This window comes from Corvus moneduloides, chromosome 3 (assembly GCF_009650955.1).
Source record: "Corvus moneduloides isolate bCorMon1 chromosome 3, bCorMon1.pri, whole genome shotgun sequence".
NCBI classification, from domain to species: domain Eukaryota; kingdom Metazoa; phylum Chordata; class Aves; order Passeriformes; family Corvidae; genus Corvus; species Corvus moneduloides.
The window spans coordinates 108486556-108514526 of NC_045478.1; the positions used below are offsets into that span (position 1 = coordinate 108486556).

Genomic DNA, 27971 nt, shown 5'->3' on the forward strand with positions numbered 1-27971 from the left:
TTAAGACTTCCATGCAGGTACAAATGCTGTGCTTTTGTTCTCGCTGCTGCTGAGATTGTTGATCAGTTTATCTCCTTGTCCTTTTAACAGTTGCTCGATGTTTTTGGTTTTCACCTTGCAGCTTAGTCTCTTTCCTTTTCTCACGATTGTAGACAGTTGCAAGAGCAGCAGAGGCAGAAGGAGCTGGAACGGGAGAGGCTGGATCGTGAACGGATGGAACGGGAGAGGCTGGAGAGAGAGAGGCTAGAAAGGGAAAGACTGGAAAGAGAGCGCCTGGAGCAGGAGCAACTGGAGAGGGAACGGCAAGAGAGGGAACGGCAGGAGCGCCTGGAGAGGGAGAGACAAGAGAAGGAGAGGCAGGACCGGGAGAGACTCGAACGACTTGAACGGGAGAGGCAAGAAAGAGAACGGCAAGAACAGTTGGAAAGGGAACAGTTGGAATGGGAAAGAGAGCGAAGAATTTCAAATGCTGGTAAGATTTCTAAAACCCAAGCGTGTTCAACCACCAGGCTGCTCTTTATGTGTTTGGGTGATGGAGTGTGAGAGAGCCAACAAAGGGCAGTGAGTACAGTTGTGTAACAACAGTCAGTATTTCAGGCTTTCTTTTGCTGGAATTCCTTCCCCTTTTTTTATGGCAAGAAGTCCAAGAGCTTTGACTTTCCTGTCATAATTTTCCATTAATTCTGAATTAAATTTTTTTGCTCTATTTGCTCACTCTGTTGCCATACTCTGATTGCATGGAAGAACTTGAATCATTTTGGGCACCTCCAACATTGGTTAAAGTGTGATGAGTTAAACTTTCTAAATATCTTATTATGGTTTGCTTTATTCAACAAATGTATTGTCGTTGCATAAGTCATAAAAAAACCCTAAAGGTACCAGGTTGAGTGTGTTAACATAGAAGGTGTGTTCCTATAAAAGGCAAAGTAATAGTGTGAGAAATGCTTTTCAGTATGAAGTCTTGCTTAATTTATCATTGTGGTAACATTTCAGTGAAATGTGTTGTATGTATTTGTAGATAAGATAATGCACTGCCTGCGGAAATGTATCCAGTGATAACTGAAAGCTTTCTCATTTTGGTAATATAATGGAACATTAGTCAAGTGCTTGGTTGTTCTTCAGTCTCAAACTCAATTTACATAAGTCAGCTCATGGTGAAAGTCAAGGAATACTGTGTAAGTCATTTTAGAGCAGAGGATTTTATTGGTAGTTTTATTCCCAGTGCTTTCAATATTTGCTATGGAGCTTTTTCTGGGGAATAGAGAGATGACACTTGCTGCCTATGGTTAGAGTTTTATTAGTGAAGTTGAAACAAATGTTAAGATCACTACACTTGCTTGCAGTTTGCAACCAAACAGGAAGATAAAAGCTGGTAAAAGACTGATTGCTCAACCCTGTATCTAATCCATCTCACAGATGGGATTGGAGAAAACCTTCTCTAGAACATACTTGTAAATTCAAATGTTGGCACAAAAAGAGTTGGTAAAATTTAAAAGCAGCTGTTGATAATACGTAAAACTTTCCTAACAGTATTTTCACTTGTGCCTAATCCTCTGGTACTAACTGTAGTCTACATTTTTACATTTTGTTTGAATGCTGGTTTTGTTGCTTCATTAGCTCCCTTTTTCTCTTTCTCCTTTTTTTATCCTGCCTTTGCTGCTGCTTTCCATCTTCTGTCCAGCTCCATCTTTCGACAACTCCCCGTATAGCACTCCACTTCCTGAATACTCCAGTTGCCAGCCTCCTTCAGCACCTCCTCCATCATATGCAAAAGCAGTCTCAGCACCAATGGCAGAGGCCACACCGGAGTACGCTGTAGTGACTTCTGCACCACCGACCTCCACTCCCCCTACACCGCCTCTAAGGCACTCTGCATCACGTTTTGCTACATCCTTAGGCTCAGCTTTCCACCCCGTTCTCCCCCATTACGCTACGGTTCCACGTCCGCTGAGCAAAAGTTCTCGGCCCCCTTCTCCCGTCAGTGCCGTGGCGACTTTGCCTCCCAGCACAAAGCCCGTTGCCTGGTCCGCGCCCAGTTTTGCCCCCCTGCCCCCATCTCCTCCAGTAATGATAAGCAGTCCACCAGGCAAAGCTACTGGCCCGAGACCTGTCCTCCCAGTGTCGGCTTCCAATCCGGTGACCCAAATGTCCACGTCTCCCACGGCTCCTAACGGGCTTCCTGAAAACCTGGCTTATCCGGTTCCTTCACCTTCTACCTCAGGTCCAACGCCGCCTCTGCCACCTCCTCCCCCCCCACTGCCTTCCTTTCCACCTCTGTCACTCTCTGGACCTCAAGCTTCTCCTTCTCCCAACTCCCCGAATGCCTCGACTCCCTCATCCAAGCCTAGTGTTCTCCCTTCTCCCTCTGCAGCTACCCCTGCCTCTGTTGAGAACTCTCTAAACTCTGTGCTGGGAGACTCCTCTGCTTCTGAGCCAGTCTTGCAGGCAGCCTCTCAGCCGGTTGAACCTCCGACCCAGCAGGGTAAGGCTTTCTGTTATTGCTACTAATGCGCTAAGCAGGGCTGCAGGCGGAGCCCGTGGGTGTCAGAGCTCCTAACTGCCCCCAGGAATTAATGCAGTGCTTCCAAAGCTGCAGTGATCCTAATGCCACAGCCAACCACCCTTTGGAAGACTGGGGTAAGGGAAATGGACAAGCTCTGTGCCTAGAAGCTGATGTTCTGTGACATGTCACGAGTAAAATTCTAATTTCTTAAGAACTCACTGTTGTCAAATTCTTGCTTGGTAAACCCTGCTCTGTTGGTTTATTTGGAAAGTGGTGTTACCAGGCAGCATCATTAGTTTCCTAATGGCAGCCAACACAGAAGAACATTTGTGTGGCTTTGGACAGGTAAATGACCTTTAGTGAGGAAGAATTGAAATTTAGAAAGTAGTATGTGACACCTACAGCATTTCTTTCTGGACAGTGGTTGTATTTTGATACATGGCTGTGTGCACATACATATATGTGTGTATGTCTATAGAGAGAGAGGTCTTTCTGCAGTATTTTACCGGTGTAGCTAAGAAAACTTCGGACAAAAAGTTTGATTAAGCAGGTGACACTAAATGAACGCTCCACTAGTATGATAGAAATGCATCTTACACGGGGATAAATGTCCTTGTTAACCTGAGTCCTGCTTTTATATTGATTTAATAGATAGAGGTTGATTTAATAGGTGTAGGTCTTTGTACAGAACTCTGCAGTAGCTCTAAAGGTGTGGGCAGAGGGGCTCCTGGGGGATAAGCAGCCTGTGGCTTCATCACACATAAGCCATGCAGAATAGATCCTGTTTATATCCTCCTGCCTTAAATGAAGATCTGAGCTGCTTTGGGATGGAGTGGGAAGAAAATGAATGGCCTCAGTTTAGGAAAACTCCTTTAGCTTCAAAACCCCTTCCTCAGGTGTTTGAAGCTGACTGGCTGCAGTTCCAGAATTCCGTGTTTCACAACTGAAGCAATCCGATACATAAAGTATGGGCAGACCTCCTCCCAGCTGGATTAAGAATCAAATGGCATTTACAGTGTCTGGGAGACCAGTGAGACTTTAAGATGCTCTCACAACTTGAGTATGGAATAAAAGTGTGCGCTTGGACAGTGAGTGATGCCAAGAGGGTTTAACAGGCTTTTAAATTTCTGCAGTGATTAGCAGAGTAGGAAACCAGAAAGACCTGTATGTGAAATTCCTGCCTTTAGAGATTGTTTAAGGTAGTTGTGCAGCATTTTTCCTGCCTTATGGCAGTTTGGGTGAGACAGGGGTAGGATCTGTGGAGGGGTACAGCTGTTGTCTAAGTCACAATTTCTTAAACTCTTCCTGTAACAATAACATGGTGATCATCAGAATATTCTATTTTCAAAGTACACTTTGGATAGCAATGTGAATATAAAGCAGTAAAAGAATGATAGATAAAAAATAGATGAGCTTCTTCCCATCAGCTTGAAATATGTCAGTCTTCTAACTGACTAATTAGTGTTTGTATTAAATTATAAAAGTTGATTGCTGGAATTATTTTAAAGGAAAGATTTACATACAGCTTAGAAATTAGCATTAGAACTCAAACAGTTCAGGGGTTCAGATGTTTGGGTGATGTGTTAGTGCTTGTTCATACAGTGAGATGTCACTCTGTTTAGCACCATGTGGGCACACCCTGTTGTTCCTCCTGCTACGATGCTCATGCTTGACCTGACTCTTTGCCTGTTTCCCGGTGTAAAGTTGTTCTTGGTTGCAGCACAGAACCTGACTGGAGGGGTTTCATGTAAATGTCTCTGGAACTGGCTGATCTCTCACAGCATACTGTGTAATACACTTAGTACATTGAATAAGAATATTTCTCTCCTGCTGAAATTCAGTGTTTTCTTGCCCAGTATCTTACCAGTTTTAATGTTTCATACCCTGAGCAAAAGAGCCACCATTTCAGTGAAAGGAAGACCTTTGTTTTCTAAATCCTTAACGTATTCTGTTTGCTTTCTGTTTGACACTAGGTGTTGTCCAAGGACCCCCTGCACCTCCTCCTCCACCTCCCCTGCCCCCTGGCCCAGCTCAGTCTTCAGTAGCAGCCCCACCTCCTCCTGGCCCACCACCACCTCCTCCACTCCCACCTTCGGGGCCTCCGCCGCCGCCACCGCCGCCTCCTCCCCTGCCCAGCCAAGTTCCTCCCGTTCCCCTGCCACCTCCTGCTCCCCCCCTCCCAGCCTCTGGATTTTCAGCGGGATTCGTGTCCGAGGATAATCGCCCTCTAACTGGACTAGCAGCTGCACTTGCTGGAGCCAAACTTAGGAAAGTCTCACGGGTAAATATAACTCGGCTTTCTTTTTGCAATCCCTGTCCCTGGTTCTAACCCTTGTTCAAGGTTGATAGCAGTATCAAGACATCTGGGCTAGGCTTAATTCATTATGAAAAAAGCATTACAGGATGTGCTGCCAGCCCATCCCATTCTTTATGCAGTTGTGTCTTTCTTGCATGTGAACTTTGCTGGTTTCATGAAGTCAGCTCTCGTTCTTTTGGCACATCTGCTGTCTTTTTGTGCACTCTGAAGGGTGAAGACTCCTCCAGTTCGAGTGGAGGAGGAGGAGGCTCTGCTTCATCTAAAACAGATGGTGGCCGTGGAAATGGACCCCTTCCCTTGGGAGGCAGTGGGTTGATGGAAGAAATGAGTGCCCTGCTGGCCAGGAGGTGAGGAGCTGTTCCTGCTCTGCTCCAGCTGCTTAGTCATCACACAGGTGGGATTTGGGGTGCCTGCTTGCAGCTGGCTGAGGCTCAAATAGACAGCGGCTCATGGTTGCTTTGGGAACCTGATCATGTTTCATGAATAGCCATTTTTATTTGAGTGTAATCCAGTACTTCTGTGTAAGCCTTTGTGCAGCAGTAGGGGAGGGCATGCAGACTTCAAATTGCTCAGTTGCTTTGGCAGGAGAGCTTTGCCTTTGAAGGTATTTTGGAAGTCCTACTTAAAACACTAATTTTCAATGATCTGTCTATGAGGCTGTATAAGCCTTTAATTGCAGTAAACAGCATTCTTCCATCTTAAAGCCATGATGAGCTTGGTAACTTTTGTCTCTGCTTACAGGAGAAGAATTGCTGAAAAGGGATCAACAGAAGCAGAGCAGAAAGAAGATAAAGCTGTGAGTTGAGAAATTTTATCTAATTCACATTACTCAGTACAAGGATTATTAGAGAGATTCCAGTGGTGTACAAGGGATGATTTATAATTTACTGTATACAGTACTTTATGTGTGTATACTATATACACACATATAATCACTATTTTGTTAAGTGCTTGCACATTTTCTACATACAGTTGAGCAGAACCATTTTAAATATATATAAAAAGTGAAATAAATATTTAAACCGTTTTCTTGTGAATCTAACAGATTATAAAGATTTTTTTTTCTACCTCCCTTTTTTCTCTCTATTCCTTCTCTTCTCCCTTTTAATCAGGAAGAATCAGAGTCTTCATCTTCTAAGGTTTCTTCGACAAGCACACCTGGTAAGTAGCTCAGGTTTGTGAACTCTGGGATACAGTAATGCTGGAATCTAGTGACAAGTCTCAATCAGCTCTGCTGAATTTGGGAGCCTGCCTCTTCTCCCATGATTACAGCCTGGGATTTTGCTGTAGAATGAGTCCTGGTTCATAAGATGGTGGATAAAAAGAACATAACTGAATGCAGAATCTAAGTGCAGTGTTGAAATTCTTTGCCCATGATCACTCTGCTGAAGAGGCAGAGTTTGGAACTGTGTAGCCAACATCTCTGCTGCAGTCAGGCAGTAAGGAAAACTTACACATTCTGCAGTTGGCCAAGAGGTATTGTCAGCATGCAGATGTATTCATACTGTAAATTATTGTCTATCAAGAGACACTCAAGACTTTCTTTTCCTGTCCTTTAGTAGTACCTTGTTGTACCCTCAGTTTTCTCAGTACATACCTGTAAAAGGGGGAAGGATGTGCTGTATAACCTGCAGTTTGTCATCCCAAAAGGCAGTGGAAGCAGAAGGGAAGTAACTGGATAATGAATATACCAGAATTCAGTCTGTTCCAGCTTCCTCTCTTGATTGCTTGCCCATGTGTACACTTCTCCTGTAGATGATTCAACCACTTGATGATGTGCAGGCCTTAAGGTTGAAAACCACTGCTGTAGTGTGAGCAAAACGCAGGTGACACCTGGCTGGGGAATAAAACAGAGTGCTAGGAGTTGTGTGTCCAGATGGAAATAGCTGGCAAACTTAGTATTGAGGTACAGGCACTTGTCTAGAGAAGTTAGACTGCAAGGCAAGAAACGACATCACACAGATCAAGTTTTTCACACCCCCCACCCCCCTTTTTCTTTTCTCTTCGGAATCTGCTTCGTTCTGTTCTACACGTTCTGTTAAACAGAAAGGATATTAGCCTTAGGGAAAGGACTGCTTTTGGAACACTTCTAATAATATAGGCCCAAAAGAGGGAAATTAAAACCAGTGGAAGTTGTTCCTTTAATTGGTGATGATAAATGAGTTTGATTAGCTCATCAAACCTGTTTAAAATGTCAAATGCATTCAGAATTTGACCATTTCCTTCCAGCTGAGAAATTTTGCTTCATTCCTTGATGTGAGATGCTCTGGTAATGCTGAGCCTCATCACTGGAACAGGTCTTTAAAGTGTTTTAAGAGGAATGCTTGGCATCCTTGAGCAAGCTGCAGCCATAGCAAAGTTTCTCAATTTTGTAGATACAGCTAAAGTCCTGTTAAAATAACTCCTGTAGCAGGACATGTCCTGAAGACTGGTGTATAAAATTAAATATAAGGCTTATTACTAGCATAAGCAGCTTGTACTTGGCTGGGTCACAGACTATGCTGGCAGACTTCTGCAATTTAGATATTCTCAGTATCCAGCTGCATGCCAGGGAATTTTCTGGTCAATATGAGACTCCAAAGGGGCCTTTCTGCCTCTCTGCTTGCCCAGCTTAGCAGAGCTGAGCAATATGAAAGAAAGGAACAGACCAAATAAACTCCAAATCTGAAATGAAAACTGATAAGATCAGTGGCACATTGAAGTCCCGAGTAAGTAATGATGGCAAATAATAACAATCCACGCTACAGAAAGACTGTTCTAACTTGTGCAGATTGTAAGGAATGAAAACAAATGCCTTGTTGCTGAAAGATATTCTGGTTGTGTCAGGTTGTATCATACCTGCTGTCACTTCACTGGAATTGGCACTGAATTAATTTTATATCATTAACAGTTTAGGAAAACTCCTTTAGCTTCAAAACCCCTTCCTCAGGTGTTTGAAGCTGACTGGCTGCAGTTCCAGAATTCCGTGTTTCACAACTGAAGCAATCCGATACATAAAGTATGGGCAGACCTCCTCTCAGCTGGATTAAGAATCAAATGGCATTTACAGTGTCTGGGAGACCAGTGAGACTTTAAGATGCTCTCACAACTTGATGCATTCACAGATGAATGCAACAGGAGGTAGCTTAACATGAAAGAACTAAAGCAATGCAGTAAAACCAGCAAAACACCAAGCAGCTGACTTGAGTTGCCAGATGCTTGAAGTTTCCTCACATAAATGACACAATGAAGAGAAAAAGACAGTTTTTAATCTCCTCACTCTGTTTTCCAGAACTAACAAGAAAGCCTTGGGAAAGGACAAATACAGTGAATGGAAGCAAATCCCCTGTTATCTCCAGGTACTCCCCTTTTGTACCAGCTGTCTTTTCCTTGCATTTGCTGTTGTCGCACATGCTGCTGAAGATACTGGACTAAAACAGTAAAGAACACCTTCATACTGTTAAAATCAAAATGTATGCATTTAAAATTGCTGCTGTGAAACTGCTTTTGGCAGGTTTAGGTAGGAATGAAGAGTTACTGTTGGAGGATGCTAATAAGTGAAATTTTTGACAGTAAAATCAAAAGCAATACCCAAAAAAGTTTCTTTAGCAATTACTGGTGTATAACCTGAATTAATAGGGTGTATATTTGCCTACAGCGAAGTTTAGTTCTTTATTTGAAGTCTGAAATTTCCTGCAAGGGGAAACCAAACTCAGTGCTGCAGTTCATATATTCAGTAGTAAATCTAGTGAATAGATGTTCTCTTTTCTATTTCTTTGCTAGTCATAGAATGGCTATCTGGATATTTAAGCCATCTTGGTAAGATTTGATTCTGTGACAATTTTCAGTAGCTGTCTTGTACCAATCTAAGAAAGTCCGTTCTAAAGGAGCATAGAACTATTGTACATCCTTCAGTGCATCAGCCTGTCTTTGGTAATTTGTCAGCTGAACTTTGGTAGGCAGGGAGTGTTTTGGTAGGCAGTTCAGTAAGTGAAATGGCTGCTTCAGCAGTTTTTTGGAGGTATATTTAATTGTTGTTTACTTTAAGCAGAAGGCTTGTGGTTCATTTAGAATTCCTGTATATTGTGTATACAGAGGTTAAAGGGCTCTGACCCCTGATAATCTGAGAAAGTTACCTGAATTTCTTGAGAGAAAACAAAAGAACGTGTTCAACTTGGGAATGCTGTGTTTGAAATTACTTGAATTCTTCTCAAAATTTGGCTGTTGGAAGCAGCTATACAAGATTGGGTGATCAGGGTATTAAAAACAATTGTTTTCTAAGTGGCCTCACTTGTAGTTGAGGTTGCCATTGAGGTCTTCAGTTCTAAAATGCAACACTAAACACTCTCAGTATCTTTGTCTGTCTTTCAGAGTAAATCCAGGAGTTTCAGGTGTCTGCAGCCTTGGTTCTGGTTGCTTTGTTTTTTGTCAAAAAGCAAGGTGCCATTGGTGGTGATGTTCTCTCTGCTCCACTGTCAGTGTAACAGAATACTGCATTGCCTTTGGCCTTGACTCTGCCCTGCCCTCTTCCCCCTCCTCCCCAGTAGGTGTGACCTGCTTTAGCCAAGGTCTTGTGCTTGATCCGCTTCAAAATGTGGCGTTGAAGGGAAACTTGTCACAGAAATAATTGGTGTAAGGAATCCTAAAGAGCATTGTAGAGTTTGTATTGTGTAAGACAGCTGCTGACCTGGCCCTTTGGCTACAGATACTTTCCTCAAATTGCTTATCCAGAGGCTAAAGGGATTAATAAGTAGGGCAAGTGTCTATTATCAGACTCTTTTGGGGAGTCTGGAATGTTCTGAAGTCTTGATTCTACCTTTCCCCACAGCCATAGGTTCTTGTAAACTCTTTCATGCATCCAGTTTTACTGATCTTTTTCCAGCTGGTGAAATTCAGGGGTTGCTGAGGTCTGTTTAAAAATGTTTTCTGACGTAGGGGAGTACAGAGGATTTTTGAGGTTTCTCTTAGAAGTATTGAGACTCTCTCTCCATCAAGCTTTTGTCTTCATTCCTCCAGTGGAAAACGCTGATAGAATTTAACTTGATGTGAGCTTCCCTGGGTATATACTCTAAAAGTACTTCCAAAAGAAGAATTCTGTGTTTATTTAATGTCAGTATTCTTTTCCAGTGCTGTCATAACCTGCTGGAAGGTGCCGTAGCACGTACTTTAGGCCTGCTGGTACAGTTTTTTAGTCAGTGTTGATGGATTGCTCTACCAGGATGAGGAAAATTTCATAGCAAGAGAAGGTGTTAGAAGAAGTAGCTCTTGAATATCCTTGCATTTTTCTTCATTCTATACATTTGCCAAGTCTCTCTCAGCAAGCAGCTTGTTAAAGTAGCTTTCTTTGAGTGAGTTAGTCAAGGGGAGCTGCTGTTTGAAACACTAATATTGTGTTTGCCAGAGGGGGATCTCTCACCTGGTGGAGAACCTGCTCCCGACCTCTGCAGGGAGGATATGAGTCACTTACAGGGATTAAGCAAAGCAGATTTAAGAAACTGGCAAGTCAGCAAAATGTTCTCTTCATAGCTTCCCCAGAGGTAGACAATGCAGTTGTTATTCAGAATGAATGTTCTAAGTATTTTAAAATAAGTTAGTGTCCTGTCTAACATCAGGCCTTTTCTTTTTGTAGCAAACTGAAAAGACTTAAGCTGTGGGCTTTTTAGTATTTCCTGAAACATGCAAGTAGAACTCTTGAATCTAGTGAAACCCCTTGGTGTTTAAGGTGCTAAAACTGAACAAAATTAAGACCTGTTATAGCTTTTTAAGGTAGTGTTTCTCCCCCTAATAGACGGGAATCTCCATGGAAAAATCTGCTTGCTTCTGAAAACAGGTTCTATGATTCATTAAACAGGTATCATCCTGTTGGGATTTGAGACTTCCTAATAACCCCTTTGACCAGATCAGGGTTGGACTTTTTCTACATGGGTTGGTAATCACCACGTGCACCAGGTTCCACTTCACATTTTGTTTGTCCAGTTGAGCCCATTTTTGGACTGGTTAAAAGCAGATGGTGTCAAAGGCAAATTGAGATGGCTTAAGAACCAGGTATGAATTCATATTAAGTACTGGTTTTCTGGCAGTCTCCACCTGCAGAGGTACAAATTCCTGTTGAGTATGCCAGCATTTAGTGAACCATTTGCAGTGTTTTGAGAAGCAGGTTTTCAAAACTGTAAGTTTATATACAGAGGAACAGGAATTAATTTTCCAGGTGAGTTTTCACACCTGCTTTTTGATTAAAGATTTTTTTAAACATAAATTAATGCTTCTGTTCGGAACACATTCACAAGTTAGTTAACATTATGTGTATTTTTTTACTGGAGATTTAAGTTTCACTCTCTAGTAGTCATAAAGTACTGACATTGAAACCCTTCAGGTGATGAGAGCTTTCCAGAGGTAAATGTGTTACAGAGCCCCTCAGAATTACTGAGTCAAATTCCAGCTTTGTTTTTCATGAAGGCACTCATTGTGGTGATTACTTAAGCTTTTTGTATGAAAAGTTCCCCTTTTAGCTACTTGTCTTGGGTGGTGTATTCTGCATGTTGGCATGAATAAAATCTTTACTTTGCATGCTTGATTTAAGGTGTGTTAGGGACTGTCAGGATTGCCTCACTGTCCTGTTAGGCAATGCTATGAAAAACCACACGGGAGAGCTCTTTAGCCATCTTGGGATCAAATGGCTGGGAAGTTTTATTCACTAAATTTCAATAGTTAATGTTTTTTTTAACGGCAACTACATCCAAGCTGAAAAAGGAAAAAAATAGCATAATTTGGGGAGGAAGACAGCTAGACTTTCCTGAGATTAGAAATGGTCTATTTTGCTAATTACAGTATTTCAATATTTGAATTAAGAATGTCTCGTATTTCAGAATGCAAAAAGGGAAAACATCCTCAAGACTGAGGGGCAGAGTTTATAAAGAAGCTTTCCTGTGGAGATTTTTGACAGACAGCAGCAGTAGATAGTTATGATGGGTAAAGCTGACTTTTTATTCTAAGGGTATGAAGAAAAAGAAGCAGTCAGTTTGTGTAGAGTTTTTCTTTGAAGTAGTTTTATTAACACATTAAACTTCACAACTAATTTTTAAAAAAGTATTAAAGTATGCTATGGGTTGGGTTTTTCCATTAAGGCAGGCACTAGGTGCCTGTTGCCAGGAGCTGCATTTAAGAGGATTTTTTTCAGTCATGTTGGGTAAATGCTGTCATGCCATAGTGTGTGGGAACAGAGCTGTACTCAGTGGAAATGATCAGAATCTATAGATGAACAATCTGAAAAACTCAACTGTTCTGCCTGGAGTAAGTCAGGGCTCACAATTCCTGGTGTAAACTGCAAGTAACTCTTAAATACCAGATACCTGATGAAACAGCAGTTGCCAAAGATCTCAGCTGATGAATGTTTTTGAGCAAGGCATTCTTCCATACTGAACTAAGCACAGTAACACATAAAGAGTTTTGTAAAAGATCCTAAGCTGTGGTTTGCCTTCATAGCGTTAGTGCACACAGTGGGTTCTCTGGTGGTTGCAAGGTGAATTCTATTTTCCAGCTTCTTTCACTATCAAGTTATTCAATATTTCATCTTCTGTCTTACTCAGTGGATTGTGTTTAATTTTGGTGTGTTTCAAGCAATAGTAATTAGCAATTTCTCTCTGGGAACTTACATTTAGACCGTGAGGACTTAAGTCTTTACAGCTGTGACAATTGAGGTTTGTGATCCCAAGGGAAGAACAAGTTTCAAACCAACATTTTCATGTGCGCACCCTTTTCTGTTGGGAGTCACATTTTGAGTGTTCTCCTTTGGTTAGCAAGTCAGAAAATAGTCCTGTCAGGTTGTAAAAGTCATCAAGACAGTCGAGTGTGAGGTTGATTCAGCTCTCATTGAACAAAACCAGTGTAATAGGATAATTTCTTCATGGATAAACTCCTGTCTTGTAAGGGCAGACATATCAAAGCTCAAGGTAGTGATTTTGTCAGACAAACTAAGAAATACAGTCTTTTTTTTGTTCCTGCCCAGCTTCCACTGCAGTAAATAAGGCTGCACCTTTAGGTAACAAATGCAGTGCTAAATGAATTCCTCCTATGTAGGAATTTTGAAAGGACACACTGAGTTTAGGCCAGGCTTTTTTGTTCAGTGATGCCACATACAAGGGCAATGAAATAGGATCCAGCTTAGTTTACGTACACCTTGCCCTCCCTTAAAGTTAGCATACTGTGATAATTCTAAAATTGGGGAAACCTCTTGGCATGAACTGTCAGGAATTCTACCAACAGTTTCGTTTTGGCTTGAAGTTTCATAGGTAATGGAGGGAGAATGCTAGCCAAGATGTAAAATGTATGTAAGAACAGCAGAACATTCCTCCCTCTTTGGAGAACTGTTTTGGTATTCATGCTGTGAGCATCTAGGCTCTGTCTCTGCTCATAGCTGTAGTCAGTCCATGAGTCTGAATTACCCCTTCTATGAGAGAGGGGATCAGGAAGGAAATGGGAAGGCAGAAAACCCACTTATTTTGGAATTTGTGTTAAAAAGGCAAGGTGATCTGGGTCAGCAAGGTTTTGATGTCTAAAAGAGAGTATTGCATAAGCAAACATCAAACATGACGTAGTCCAAAACATTAGAACTTCCTCTCAAGTATCACCTGGTAAGTCTTGCTGCTGTTACAGTATTTGTTTTCAGTAGCTTTAGAAAGCAACTGATGGAATAATTCAGGTTGCAAAGGAGTTGCTTGAGTCTGTCAGCTGTTGAAAATCCCCCAGGGTGATTGCTCAGCATTCATAGTCAGCATCAACGTGCAGTCATTAGTTAGTGGGAGTGCTTCCATGGGAGAGCCTCTATTGAATGAGTAAGCAGTTGAGAAAGGAAGGTACTTGACATTTGAAGGCATTCAGCTTTTCATGCCCATTATGAAGAAATCAGAAACCACTGACAGTGAAATCTGTCTGCTGCTTTGAAAGTTCTTGTTTTGAACTAATAACTCTTATGGTAATTAATATTTCCAGTGTGTGGAAAACATTCTTGGTTGTTGCTTTCTATTCTGTGTGGTATTTTGGGTCTGCTTGATTTTTCCCACCCTCCCACTCCCAACATTATTTTTTTTCCATTCTGATTTATTACTATGTTTTTGGTAGACAAATGTCAGCAATTTTGATGGGGGAGTCCTATGTATCCTGTAACAATGAGCAACCAGTAACTCATGGATGTGTTTTTGTGCTGCAGACCAAAATCTACACCAACAGGACAGCCCAGTGCCAACGGAGTACAGTCAGAAGGTCTAGATTATGACAGATTGAAGCAGGTATGTGTATGATGGTTTAAAAAAGATGGCTCTGTAAGTTGGATGTAAGGACTTGCAGCTGTCCAATACCAACTTCTGACTGTTTTGTTAGCCAGTTCCAAACTTAATGATTTAGTGACACTAGTCTTTATTTTTGCCCAGGCATGTGTCAGTATTCTTAGAAGCTGGAGCTGCGGGATGGTGGCTTAGACAGCCCCATTAGTTTCTCACAGAGTCCCTTCTTTTGCATTAGGCAGCACACACAGGATGGTGTTGACATTATAGATGGAACTGGGAAATTAGTTTGCCTGGAAAACCTTTCCTTCTCTTCTCTGTACCCGAACACGCAACAAGCCCTCGGGGCAGCTCTAGCAGAACAAGTATGACCATGCTTTAATATCAGATGTGAGCACCCGTGGTCATTAGTTTGGTGGTGGAAGAGCATCCAGAGATGTTGCCTTCTGTGTAGTTATCCAGGCCAAGAGCAGAGGAGTCCTGTGGGAATTGTGGAATTGGAGGTGAAGGATCTTCAAGTGGTGTTTGGATCAATGGGCCCATCCCCAAGGGGGGAGGGAGCCTCTGGTGCAGGCTCCAGCTCAGTGGGTGGTTCTAGAGCCACTTTCACTTTGGTAGCAACTTTTGGTTGCTTCTAGAACATGTCCCCACATAGTGGTTGGCTTTAGATTGGGTTATGGATCAGTTCTGGTTGGTTCTGGATTGGGTCCTGGATCCACAGGCAGTTCTAGAGTGGCTTCTGGCCTGGTGAGTGGTTCTGAAGGAGCTTAGAGGAAAGGATGGAAAAAGCAGCAAGCAGGGACAGCACTTCATGCTGTTGCCTTCATTCCCTCACATCCCACTTGGACTGGGACCTTGATACCTTGATTACCCTTTTTTCTTTTGGTTTTTTTTCTTGGAGTACTTCCTTGGCTTGTGGTGTTTCGTTAGCTCCTTTTGCATTCCACATCCCATTTCACCTGTAGCAAAGCCTTCTTACTCCTATCCCTTCCCCTCCTAAATTCCACAGGAATCGATTTGTGGGACTTCTAGGGATGGTTTTTTCTTCATTGTACCTGCACTTAATAATGTTCTAGGGATGCCTTAGGTTTTGAGGATTAACTTGGAAGCTGAGACATGGGTTTCAGAACGGTTAAGGATTAATGGGAAGGATTGTAGTGGGAGAATTCTGGATTTCTCTCCACAGATGTTTACAGGTGGCAAAACTGATTTGTTTGCTAATCTCTTATTTATGCTGTGACACATTGCAGGACATTTTAGATGAAATGAGGAAGGAGTTAACGAAATTAAAGGAAGAACTCATTGATGGTAAGTATTGTTCTTTGCACTGCTGCTGCTCAGTTTTAGAGTAGCTGCAGGTGCTTTAAAATGTAAATACAATGTGTTGGTAGCCTGAAAGTGATTCGTTGGTAAAAGTGGCTTTCTTCTCAGTCTGGTGGCAAACCACTGGTGCCAGAGCTGTTCCAACTGATGTGCTTCAGTGATTTCTCTCCTGGGGGCTTTGTTTCAGTAGAACATTGACACCAAGTAGGGACTTTTAAGAGTGGTTGAAGTGATGCCACATTTGAGTGATTTGAAGTTATCCTTAGTGTCATGTGGTGGTAGGTGGGTTATTTTGAAATAATCCAGAGCTGTTGAGGTATGTATTTCAAAACTAGTAATACTCAGAGTAGAACTGGGCTTCCAGCCTTCAGTCACCTCTTTGATCTGTAACACAAGAGTCAAAGAAAAGAATTCTCATGGTTTTAATTTTTATTTTAACAGAAGTTATTTTCCTGTGTACTCTTCTGTAGTTAAGGGAAGTCATTGAGAAAGCATAATCTTAAAGGACCACCTGTGAGGAATTAAACAGAGCTCTCTGTATGATTTACTACCTTGGTGGGCCTTTTTGTTTTTAATTGGCTTAATGGAATGTACCAAAATAAAGTATAGGGAGGGAAAAAAGTCATATTAATCTAATACCACTGCTGATAAAATACTGAATGTCATCAAGTGATGTAGAAATATCTGGCTGGTTTGGGACTACAGAGAATGTAGTCCTTTTCCCTGTATTTTTTTGTGCTATGTTCTACCACAGCCTTTCAGAACAGTGCAGTGCAAACAGGGCCCTGAGGCTGCTCTTAAACAAAGAAAATTAAAATAAATGAGCCCCCACATATGCTGCTTGCTAATCCCAGCCGTGCTGGTTGTCACCAGGTAAGGCCACAGGCTTGCTGGAGGTGGGAACTAAAAATTAAGATTTTTAACATGAAGTTTACAGGAAGAAAAAGGGTAGTGTCTGTCTGGTGGATAATGCCACTTGTCTGAAGCCACATGGGGCTGCCTCAGCTGTTGGTTATTCACATTGTCAGAGCAGGGTGAGCTTTGGGGGGTCAGTTGTGTGTTCCAGCTTCCTGCACTGACTCTGTTTGATCTGCTAACACACTCTCTCTCTCTCTCTCTCTCTCTCTTTCTCTTTCTCTCTCTTTCTCTCTGCAGCTATCAGGCAGGAACTCAGCAAGTCCAATACTGCATAGAAAGACTCGTACTAAGCCGATGTGACTCTTTAACTTGATATAAAACTGACTACGTTTTGTGAGCTGTTAGAAGAAAACGGAGACAGACAGACAGACACTTGGAAGGAGGGAGAAACAACCTATTCTGAAAAGCTTCAGACATCACTCTGGTGATAATGCTATTCCCCTCCTAGTTTGCAGCTTTTTTCTGACCTTTACAGCAGGGTGGAAAAGACTCTTGAAGTTACTGTAATGATTATGCAGAAATTCCTACATCTATCAGACAAGATCACAGTGCTTTGAAGTCTACTCATGTCAAGATAAAATTGCACATGTTTCAGAATTTGTTGTTAAGACAAAAAAAAAAAACAGGGAAAAGCTTGGGAAGGCTTTTCAGAGAGGTTTTCTTTATTAATGAAGGAGTTAGCAAGTTATACTGTTGTACTTCAAATGTATCTCAGGTTTGTCTTCCTATCATATCTGGTATTTCCACGAGTAATTTAAGAGATCAGATGTGTAGAGGTTTGGTTCACAAAACAAGGAGCAATTAGAGACGCGTGCTTTTAAAGGGCAATATTTGTAAGTAAGGATGACTTAGACGGTGATGACATATCAAGATTTTGGAATTTTATGATAGGAAGCCTCTCTAGTTAGCCTTCATGCAATTTTCTAGGAAAACAAAAAAAAAAAAAAGCAAATACAGTCCAGAGTTTAAAGATGTAGATGCCTTCCTACATTGTTACGATGCTTTACCAAATCTAAGACTTCTACATAATGCGAGTCAGCAGTCAAATGTAAATCATTAGTATGTTGTAGATTTACAGTAGATTTTGGGGCTTTTTTTAGATTTATGCATGTGGACATTTTGTAATGTAACACAACACAGCCAGCTTTTTAATTAAAAGAAAACTTGCATGTCACAGAGTAGCCTTTTCATTTGTAAGGCTTAATTTATGCCCAGAAAGATGTGGGAAGAGGGAGGGGGAAGGTGACACATTTTTATTACTTTCTACACTTTTTCTTCATCTTACATGCATGTGTAATAATGAGGAAAACATGACTTTTATCAGTAACCATGTTAATGGAACCAGGTACTTGATCCTTTTGTATCTTTTTTCAGTTTTCTATTTGAAATTCAGTAATACTTCCAGTAATGGTTCTGAAACTCCCAGGTGAACCGAACTCGTTTCTCGGCGAGAGAGAAAACGTTGTGGGCATCAGAGTTGCTGAGGATGCCCCTGTGTAAGTGCGTTGTCCTTCACCTTTTCACCATGACCCTCTGCTTCACTCTTTTCCAAGACTCCTTTTTTTGGTTGGTTAATGAAACAGAACAGCAGTAGTTACCTGAGAACGATCAGGTAAATGTCAGTAAATGTCCCCTTCTCCTCCTAGTTTATCTGCCACCCTCCTTTCCAAAAAAACCACAAAACCAACAAAAAACCCCCACAGCTCCACGCGACACAAACCCTGAAAAACAGCAATGATATGCCATTGGTTTTGCTCAGCAATTTGAGAATCATTTTTCAGGGAGGTGATACCTCTCTCTTTCCCAGGGTTTTCAATCTTATTTTTTTAATTTTGTTCCTTAATGTGGTAAAGTTCAGTGGCATAGAAATTCTGCAAATTGGCTCTGTAGTGCTTTGGACAAAGAATATGGATCAAAATCTTCCCTTTTCCTTTGCACTGTCCATTTTTCCAAGCAGTGTTTGCTTTGGGATCTGTGCTGATCCAGAAGAAAAGTTTACTTAGAACTTGAGAGATTTGCTTAAAAGTACCCAACAGCTCCGTTTGTCGGACAAATGCTTTCAGTAACAGACTGTCTTGAGTGCTGAACACCAGAGCAGAACAGCACTTAGCAGCTTCAGAAAGGCTTCAATAAGAAATTTTTCTCCCATTCAAACATTTCCTGATTTTATAGGTTCAGATTCTTAGGGAAGATGACAGTGGAAATATTGCCTAACTCCATTTATTATTTTTTTTTTAATTAAAGAGGAGAAACAACATCACTTTTCTGCATGCATTTATTGAAGGCATTAAAAAGAAAAAAATCCATAGTAAGTTTGTCAAGTACTGTTTTTCTCAAAACAAGAGGAGGCATTTTCATCTTTGTTGATGTAGCTTTTTGTTTTACACAGACTTTTTGAGCAGTAAGGATGTTTACCCTTGTCAGAAATCACGTTTGATTCGTTTCTAGGAGGGTTCAGGAGTTACACAGTGGAATAGCATGGATGGCTAAAAGTGGTCCAAAATTAAAGGCTGAACTTCTAGATTGTGCAAGGAACTGGCTTATGCACTAAACGTTTTGTGCCTTGGTCTACAATTAACATGATTTCTGTTTAAAAGAAAAAGGAACAGATGTTGTCTTTTTGTGCTGCTTCTACATACATACTTTCTGTAATCCCAGCCTGCAGAACTGGTTCTTTCCAGAAAATCGGATTGAATTAAAGATTACTGTAGACATTTCCTGACCTACTGACAGTTGCACCGTTTCCAGAGATTTCAGTATTGAAAATGAACTGCAGAAGCTACGATTATTTTGCTTACTGGTGACTAAGTTCTTTAAAAACCATATTGTGGTGGTTCTGTGCTTTTGTACAATGGATGTCTTAAGCTGAGGGCAGTTTAAGGGATCCTTCCTAATGCCAGGAGGGCGTTGCTTTCCTCAACACTGTGATCTGACCTGTGATAAACCTGCACTATAGACAAGTGGCTACCAAGTCAACTGCAAACCAACTGAATGTAAAACCCTTAGTGCTGGTGCTGAAATCTCTTCAGACAGTCATAATGATTTCCAGTTCGTTGTTTTAAAGTTATCAAGTGTCAATCAAAGACTGAAGCTGTTCACTAATGAATGTTGACTTTTCATGCATTTAGGTTTACCTTCTTTTTAGTTTCTCAGTTCATTCTCTGCTATTTTTATCATATTGTGTCATTTTAAATTTCTTACATGCTAACGTTTTGTTTGAGCGAATGAAATAAAATTGCAATATATACACGTTGCCACCATTTATTTCTGGAACCTCACAGAAGACTCTCTGAGATTCACTATTCAAATTCCCCAAATTTTTCGTGACTGTGATCATTCCGTGCTCCTTGATTCCACCTCTCCTTTCTGTTCCTCCATCAGAAGATCCAGTAGAGAACAGTGAAGACTTACCTTATAAAGAATGTAACTGCAGGGACTGTGTGCATTCATGAATGGTAACTACATAAAATTAATTTCAAATGTATGATGTGGTTTACATTCTCACATGGTATATACACATTTTGGTCTCTGTATCCACAGAGAACATGGGAGAGAGAAGGAAAGACTGGGGGGGGAAATAATTGTGGTCAGTCTGACTTCTTCTCTTGCTGCTTTTATGTTCATGACTTATTTTCAATACTGGTAATAAAGCAAACCTACCATGGCAGATCAGTAGAGGTTTCTGTACAGTAAGGACAGTTCTGCTCAATTTATCTTACAGCAAAATACTGAGCAGAGCTGTTCAAATGTCCTTGACTTGGCGTCCTGAAGCTGTACTTTGTTGCTGCTGCTGTTTGGCAAACCTTGGTCCCAGTGCCAAGTTTGGCACCAACCTTAATGAGTTATAAAGGTTTGGGGTTTTTAAAAAGAATTATCACTAGATTCTAAAATGGTCTGCTGTTCTTGGGGCAGGGTTTAGGCACCAAGTGTAATAAATATTTCTGATTTAAATGTCTGAACAGTGTTACCAACTATGTCCATTGGTGTCAAGAGATGGACAATGTCTACTTTTTTAAGTTGTATATTAAAAGGCAGATGGGAGATGGTCTGTGGCTGGTCAAACTGGGGGTTGTCATGGGCTCTTCTGAAAATGTTTAATTGGGCTGAGTTCCAGTGATGAATATTACGTGCCAGTGTCTTCTACATCTAGTCATACTAAGCTTGCAAAATCAAGAAGACTCCCTCAGTTTTCAGTAGGTGAACAAGATGGGAAGCAAGAAAAAATTTTCCCAAACTGGCTTTTACCGAAGACTTGACAATTCCTTTTGAAGCTGTAAATTTCCTTGATTCTGTAGGCTGTTGCTGGGCAGAAGGTGGTGGAGAGCAGGTGCAAAGGGAAAAGTCAGTGATTTTGGAGGAACTGGGGCCAGTTCAGAGTTCTTGAAGAACAGTCTAAAGATCACTTAATTTGTCTTAGGGTGTGATTTTGGGAAATGAGGATTCTTTTGCATGCTACCTGGGAGTCTTAAGGGAGAGAGAAGTAAAGTAGTATGTTAAATCAATACTGTCACAACCTGTATGTACACATTCAGAAGAGTGTGTTTTAAAGTCAGCCTGTATGAGGGCCTAACAGGAATTAATATTTATTTTAAAACCTTGGAAATGGTCACCTGTTGAAATTGATACGTCAGGAGATATATTCAAGTCAGTCTAGGTTTATAATCTTAGTAAAAAACACGTGCAATAGAAATTGGCGTAATTGTCCAAGATGTGGCAGAAATGGTGTAGTTCTGGATGTTGGGAAAGCTCAGGCAAACCTTACAGTCAGAGCAGTGTCTGCAGGGTACCTGGCAATCAGCATCTTCCCTTGCACAGGGCCTTCCTCGGGTAGTTGTTTATCACAGTGACGCTGGAAGTCAAGGGGCTTTGGAAATCCCCTCCATTTTGTAACTGGATCCCAGCTGAACTCTGTCATTGTAGAAATGTGTTTTCTGAAATTTATGTTTTAGAGCTTGGTGTCCTGGATCTCAGTGAATATTTATCTCGTGTCCTGCTGACAAACTGTGCAGTGGAGAAGATGTGGAGCAGCTGCTGCAGCTGGGCTGTGCTGCTGCTCTGGCTGTGGCAGCTGCAAGCTGACATTTTCTCTGAGATGCATAATTTTGCCATCATTGTCATTCAGTGATGGGTGCCACCTTCTCCTCCTTTCTTAGCCTGTTTTAGAGCTGTTACCTGTGTGACATTTTCACTTCTCTTTGTGACTGCAGGTCTCTCCCTCAGCTGCTTAAGCACAGTAGAGTTGGAAGGGGTCTCCCATCATCATCTGATGTTTACCATCTTTAATGTAACTTTTTACCACCAACCAGCTTAAGTCTCCGGCTACTCCCTGAACAACTTCAACTCAGCAATAAAGTTGTCTGTGCTAATATGCTGTAAGTGTGCCAAACTGGTTTTCCTTGCAGAGTCTCTGGGATTTGTCCTGCTGACACAGGCAGAGGACAATAAAAATAGTGAGGAATTTGGTACAGGAAGAGAAGGTGTAAGGGATTGTGGAAGTTTTCAGGCTACCTGCAGGGGAAGATGTTGCTGGAATGGACGGGGCTGCAGCTTTTAAACCCACTCTGGATGCTGATGGAATCCACAAATTGAGATAGGCAGGAGAGGTGGCTTTCTGGGCAGTCTGAAGGCTGCTTGCTCATCATGGTAGGGCTAGGAAGTTAAAAAAAAAAAAAAAATACCTCAGTGTTGAAGGTAAATTTTTGACATTTTTTCCCCCAGTACTGTATTGTGAAACCTGTTAGACCCTACATAGCTTGGAAAGCCCTGTGATGCTGCAGAACCAGCCCCGGAGCCCTCCTGAGGAAAAGGGGGATGCAGACACACTCATAAATGCCTCCTGGCTGTGGATCTAGGGGTGTCTGTCACTGCCAGGAAGCCTTGTGGTTGGAGAAGTTGAGGAACAGAATTTTACACAGCTCTTAGGCCGAGATCTTTCTCTCTGCCAGTGCCTGGCAAATTTTGCCTCAAATGTGAGCATCAAAAACGTGTTCAGTAATCTTTGCTCCACTGATGAGGAAAGCTCTCTCTGGCTCTCAGTCCCACAGGTTGACACTGGAGTGTAGGATGCAGAGAGGGGTCCAAGGAGTCCAGTGCTGGTGGAGTTGGTTCATCAAGGAGTTTATGGGGTAAGTGAAAAATCATTTCCTGTGTTCAGAGTGAGCCATGAGAGAAATGCAGCCAGAGCATTTGGATTCTCAGAGGTGAGAACCTTTTCATATCCTACTCTTACTCTACATCTTATTAGTTGTATGGGAGTGAATGTCTCAGTCACGGAGCCAGTTTATGTGTTCCACCTCCCAAAAGTGACTTGAAGTAGGAGTTGGTCACTCAGAAAACTCAGATTGGCTGTTATGTGACTTAATGGAGTGAGGAGGAGGTGACCACCACACCCAGGAGCAGTGGGAGGCTGAGGAGTTCAGCCCTGTTGGGCACTGGAAATTCAGGGACATGGGAAGTCCAGTGCCTAATAAATGCTGTGTCCCCAGAGGGAGAGTGCAGTCAGCCATGGATGCACAGGTTCAGGCTTTGTCTGAGGATCAGGAGGCCTTAGCCCAGCAGGGAAAGGAAATCCAATGCTTGTCACTTTTTATCTGTTTTTTCACCCCGAAATCTGTTATTAAAGAGATGAGTAAGTGACACTCGGTGAAGCTGGAGATGGGAGTATCTCCCTAACCTGGCAGATCAGTGTGTGCTCGAGACATTTTTGGAGGCAGCATTGCTGAGTGAGGCCTTAAAATTTGCTTTGGTTGCTCTGTTTCATGGGGGGGGAAAAAAAATCCTTCAGCGATTTAAACACTCTTCTCAGGTACTCTGGAGTCAGGCAAGCTTTTGTGAAGCTGTGGTGACAAACTTTCACCAAATCGTCACCAGGTCACATGCCCACACAGATCTCAAAATACAAGGAAGGGAAACACACTGCATGCCAGCTTTCAAGTAAAAGTCCTCTTGGAGGACTTTTACAAAATAACTTGCAAGCTGAAAATGTCACAATTATGCAATTTGTTGGTTAACTTGGGGATGGAAAGGGGGTGGTGCACCTTCAGGGAGAGTAGGTAGAAAAGTCACGAGTCCACAGCACTGGTAGGCAAATGAGAAAACTTCAGAAGCGAGGGACTCTGGCAGCCAAAAATGCAAATTCCTTCCTTGAAAACGAAGGCATAGAGGTGCAAAAGGCTTCAAAGATGGTGGCACATTTAGCACGGTCAAAACAATTAATGTTGATTGGAGCATCTGGGTTTTGTGTGTTCGCAAGCATTGTGTGTGAGGAAAGCCAGAGGTGAAGAAGAGAAGGGCAATGAGCACTTCAGAATTACTGCAATTTCTTGCTGCATTACTTTTCACTTGTATGCTTTTATTTTTTCATTAGAGGTGAACTCCATAACCATAATCATGCCTTTTACATATTTGACTAGCATAAAGGGAGAGGAGTTCAGGTCTGAAGGCAGAGCCTGGCAGGGGCACAGCTTGGGGTCTGAGCACTGTGCAGGATCCAGCACAGCCTGGCCCTGAAGCCCTGAGCACAATCAGGAAATTTGGGCTTTTTCATTGCGTAATAATTACGTTTTATGTATCTGCTGAAGGACAGCTTCATTGCCATGAAGTCATTGCTTTTCCTCAGTGTCAGCCTGCAACCTTCAGAGCAAATAAGTCAATAAAAAGAGCAAATTTACCCTCTACCCTTACTCTAAAGGCAAAAGGTTTTCTGCTTTGTTTACTGGACCCAAATCATGAAGGTTTCCCTGTATGCTCTCAGCAGTCGTGAATAAAAACCTTGCACATCTTCAAGCCCTGAGTGTTCTCAGCTTCTCTGAAGTCAATACTAGTTTGGGTTTTTTTCAGTCTGAAATGTTTCCAGCCATCAGGTGTAATTGTCTTGTAGTTATACAATCTAGTAAATACTGCCCAGAATTTTTATGCATCTATGAAAAATATGTTAAGCAATAAAATATAACTTGAATTACAGGAAATGGCACCTTTTTTTTTTTAACTGGTGATCTGCTGAATAGCTGGAATAGCTGAGGTAGAGATAGTGGATAAATAAACAGCAATTACTGACAAGTAAGGTCTCCTTTTTGAGCAATGAGCTGGATGGCATCTCCAGCTGGTGCAGTTTGGAGCTGGCATTGCAGGTGGATGCAGCCATTGCAAGTGTTGAGGGAATTTGGAGCGCTGCTACGGAATTTCAGTAGCACTGAATTTGCTGCAGGTAAGGGAAACCCCTTTTTGGGGAGAGGTTCCTCACCAGAATTTCAGAAATGGCTACATGTCTGCTTTAAAGGGAATGAAAATCAAAATGCTCCCACTGCAAAGCGATCTCAGAGGGGGTTTTTAATGTTACTGCCAAAGCTAATGCTCCCAGAGGAAAACTTCACTGAAGTGCTGCACAAATGCATCACAGCCAGATTGAGATTCTGTATTGCAAACTGTGACTTAGAAATAGTCTTTTTGTATTTTGTGAAGTGCACATAGATTTCATATTCCAGTTAATTTCAGTTTTTCCTCTTGAAAATACCTTTCAGAGCAGCTGAAGCATCACTGAACTGTTAAAGGAGCTATTTCCTTCCAGATCTGGAGAACAATTTCCACGAGGTGATTTTAGTCTGAAAACAACTTCAGAAGAGGCAGGGAGTGACTGTTCACAGTCTTTTAAGGCTTAAGTTCATCTTTAAAGGTCAATACATTGATATGGATTCATGTTTTTCCTCCAGGCCTCCTAAATCTTCTCCCTCAGCATCCTCTCACTTGCCTGTTGAGAAGGTTCTCCTCAGCTCATGGCAGAGCCTGAGCTGTGTTGTGCATCACTTGTTTCTCTTGGGGTTTATTTCTCCCTCCATTAGTAGTAGTAGGATTTTCAATTATTAAACTGTTCTTACCCCGTGAGTTTGAGGTTTTTTACATTTTTTGTCCTGATTCTCCTCCCCATCCCACTGGGGGAGGAATGAGCAAGCAGCTGTGTGGTACTCAGTTGACATCTGAGGTTAAACCATGACACTTGGCCAAGGTGACTTGGTTATTGGCTGTTGGACCAGCAGGAAAAATAGCTGGCAAGCCTCAGGACACAGCAGTACAAACACCCAAGTACTTCAGTATCAAGGATACAACTTAAAAATAAAATCCTACTAAATACTCCTCAGGAATGCTCAGTCTGGAGTGTTGCTCAGATGATTGTGCATTGAGAAGCAAATAATTATTGGGAAATCCCCCTGCAAAGGCAGCAGCAGGAGCTAATGGCAGGGTGGTTCCCCTCCAGATACAATGCCCAGTATTGTGCTGTGTCATGGGAAAGGTGTAAAATAGCTGGAGCCAATGCAGAAGAAAAAAAAGGGTCTGTGAGAACCAAGGTATAAATTGTTATGTGTGTGTGTGTGTGTGTGTGTGTGTTTTCACTCTACCAGCTTCAGGAAAAATACAATGGGCCCATTAGGAGGAAATGTTCCTGTGTATGAGCCCTGTTCCCAAACACGTGACATTTTGTTTAAAATGAAAATTGATCAAAGATCTTTCCAAGATCTCAGAGTATAATGGGATTGATGAGATGGCAGTCTCTGTGGGATGCAGAGACAGAAGAATCACTGACAGTGTTGGACCAAGACAGGAATAAGGAAAACATCATCCTTTTTTTTTCATACTAGAAATTATTAACATCACTGTAGCTCCCCAGCTTCTCTGTCTTAGGGTGTGCTTTCTATAGGTTCCAGAAATGAGTGGAGTTTCCCTGCATGATGCATCCATACCCACATTTCTGTTACATTTGTCCAAAGAAAATCCATGCAAGAACACAAAGGAGATTGTGGCAACAGAGAGACTTTGATTAGAGGATCTGATCCTTTTGTTCTCATTCAAAACCGAAGGTTTGCTTGTGTGAGGACTCCTTTTTAAAAGGAATTTTTCATACTCAGGTTAAATATTCCTAGCAAACCACACAGGGTGGTGCATCAGCATCTGCTATTTTCTTAGTCTAGCAAAGCAATTCAATTCTTGATAGGCTTTTAATCTATAAATCTGAACTCTTACTTAAGCTCACAATTAACAGCTTCCACTTTTTTCAAGTGCAAAAAGGATGCAGATGAGAGAACTTTGTGTTTGTGGACAGCCAGACGTACTCTGTGTGTTTAGTCTGCTTTGCCTGTGGCCCAAAATTTATATTGAGCATGTACAGATACCATTTTGTGATAAAAAGCATCTGTTAAAACATCAAGTGGTGATGGGAGGGCACCAGCAAACACCAACAGCTGCTGGGGGAAAAGGAAAAATCTGCATCAGCTGCTTAAGTTCTGCCAGAAGTGCAGTTGGTGCACATTAGTGGTGGTTTTGCTCAAGTGCATTCATTCTTCTGAGGGATTTTAATAAATGGTTCCTCCATTTCTTTTGTTTTACTCCAGTGACTGAGTGGCTCTTGACCTCAGCCCTTGGTGTTATGTTCAGGTAGAATTTTCTGAAGGGCAAAAATAACCATCCTTCAAATAGTCACCCAGTAAAAAATATGCATTTTACCTTCTAACACAAACCTGACAGCGACACTGTTACATTTCTAAGGGGCTGACCCCAAAACCTGCTGCTAAAATTTCAAGAGAAAAGGAAAGAAAAGGAAGCGTTTCTGTGGTTTGAGTTGCTTCCTGCCATGAGGCAACATCATTGTGTGCCACAAACACACAGTTAATCAAAGTTAGCAGAAAATTGTCTTGTGGTGAGCTACTAACCCTGCCCACATGTTCAGAATAGAGGTGTACAGGAGGTACCATCCCATGGCCAGTGGAGTTTGAGGCTGGTAGGGCAAAAAGGCTTTGGGGAGTTGGTAAAGTGAGAGCTGTTGCTGATAGGAGCCTGCAAATTTAATTTGCTCAGCTGAGTGTTGGTGTTATTACACAGTGGAGTGTGTTGGGGATTACACCTTGCTGCAGAGCAGATGCCATCTGCATCTACCTAAAAGTCTGCTCTGTCCAGGGAGAGATGGAGGAGTAACTCAGGAGTGGTGCTGAGGAATAGGAGACATCCTCTTTTCCTGTGTGTGACTGGAAGAAATCCAATCACAGGGAAAGGGAACACAGAAAGGTCATGAGTGTTAATTGCCAGGGATAGTGCTGGTAGCACTAAAGGAAACCTACAGCTCCAGGAGGGACTGGCACCATCTCAGTTTTCCCTTCTTCGTTAGGCCTCCAACTCTAAACTGCCCAGCCTAGACAGCAGAGAAACAGCATCTCCAGAGGATGAAGGCTTCATCTCTCTCGGACTGTGGCTTGACAATAGGGGGCCTTATTTGCTCAAGAAGAGCCTTTTGGCTCTTTTTTCTCTCAAGGAATTTGTTCCAGTTCCCTGACTGCTGTGCAGCTGGTGTTTTGGGTGCTATTGTAAAGAGGTTTCCATCATCCAACTTGAGATCAGTGAGGTAATGAAGGAAAAGAGGCTCGTTAAACAAGGAGTGGACTCCTGTGGATGCACCTGCGGAGAAATTCCCTTCTGAGAAACCCAGGAGCCTGGAGTAGACTTCCCTCTTCTGCTGGGAGGTGCGTGCTTCTCTCCTGTGTCCCTCTCCACCCCTTTCAGAAGCTGGTAGGCTCCCTCAGTTCAGAGGATGTCCAGGAACTGTGTGGTCACCATGTTGTTTAAGGGTCCACCTTGTTCCTACTCCCCCTTCTAAGGAGAGCTATTCGAG

General features: G+C 42.0%; 1 protein-coding gene across 8 annotated transcripts in view; it reads left to right on the forward strand.

Annotated features, from left to right (window-relative positions):
* Positions 1-19565, forward strand: part of ENAH (ENAH actin regulator) — a 90640-nt gene extending 71075 nt beyond the window's left edge. For 3 of the 8 annotated variants that reach the window (XM_032103362.1, XM_032103363.1, XM_032103366.1), the window contains 11 exons: positions 153-472; positions 1682-2482; positions 4477-4784; positions 5031-5167; positions 5562-5616; positions 5933-5981; positions 8092-8158; positions 10588-10650; positions 14005-14083; positions 15328-15385; positions 16556-19565. In XM_032103362.1, coding sequence (XP_031959253.1) covers positions 153-472; positions 1682-2482; positions 4477-4784; positions 5031-5167; positions 5562-5616; positions 5933-5981; positions 8092-8158; positions 10588-10650; positions 14005-14083; positions 15328-15385; positions 16556-16593 — 1975 coding nt within the window. In that variant the 3' untranslated portion in view covers positions 16594-19565. The remainder of the gene's footprint in view (positions 1-152; positions 473-1681; positions 2483-4476; positions 4785-5030; positions 5168-5561; positions 5617-5932; positions 5982-8091; positions 8159-10587; positions 10651-14004; positions 14084-15327; positions 15386-16555) is intronic. The other 5 variants (XM_032103364.1, XM_032103365.1, XM_032103367.1 and 2 more) reach the window with 4 other exon arrangements.
* The last annotated feature ends 8406 nt before the right edge of the window (positions 19566-27971 follow it).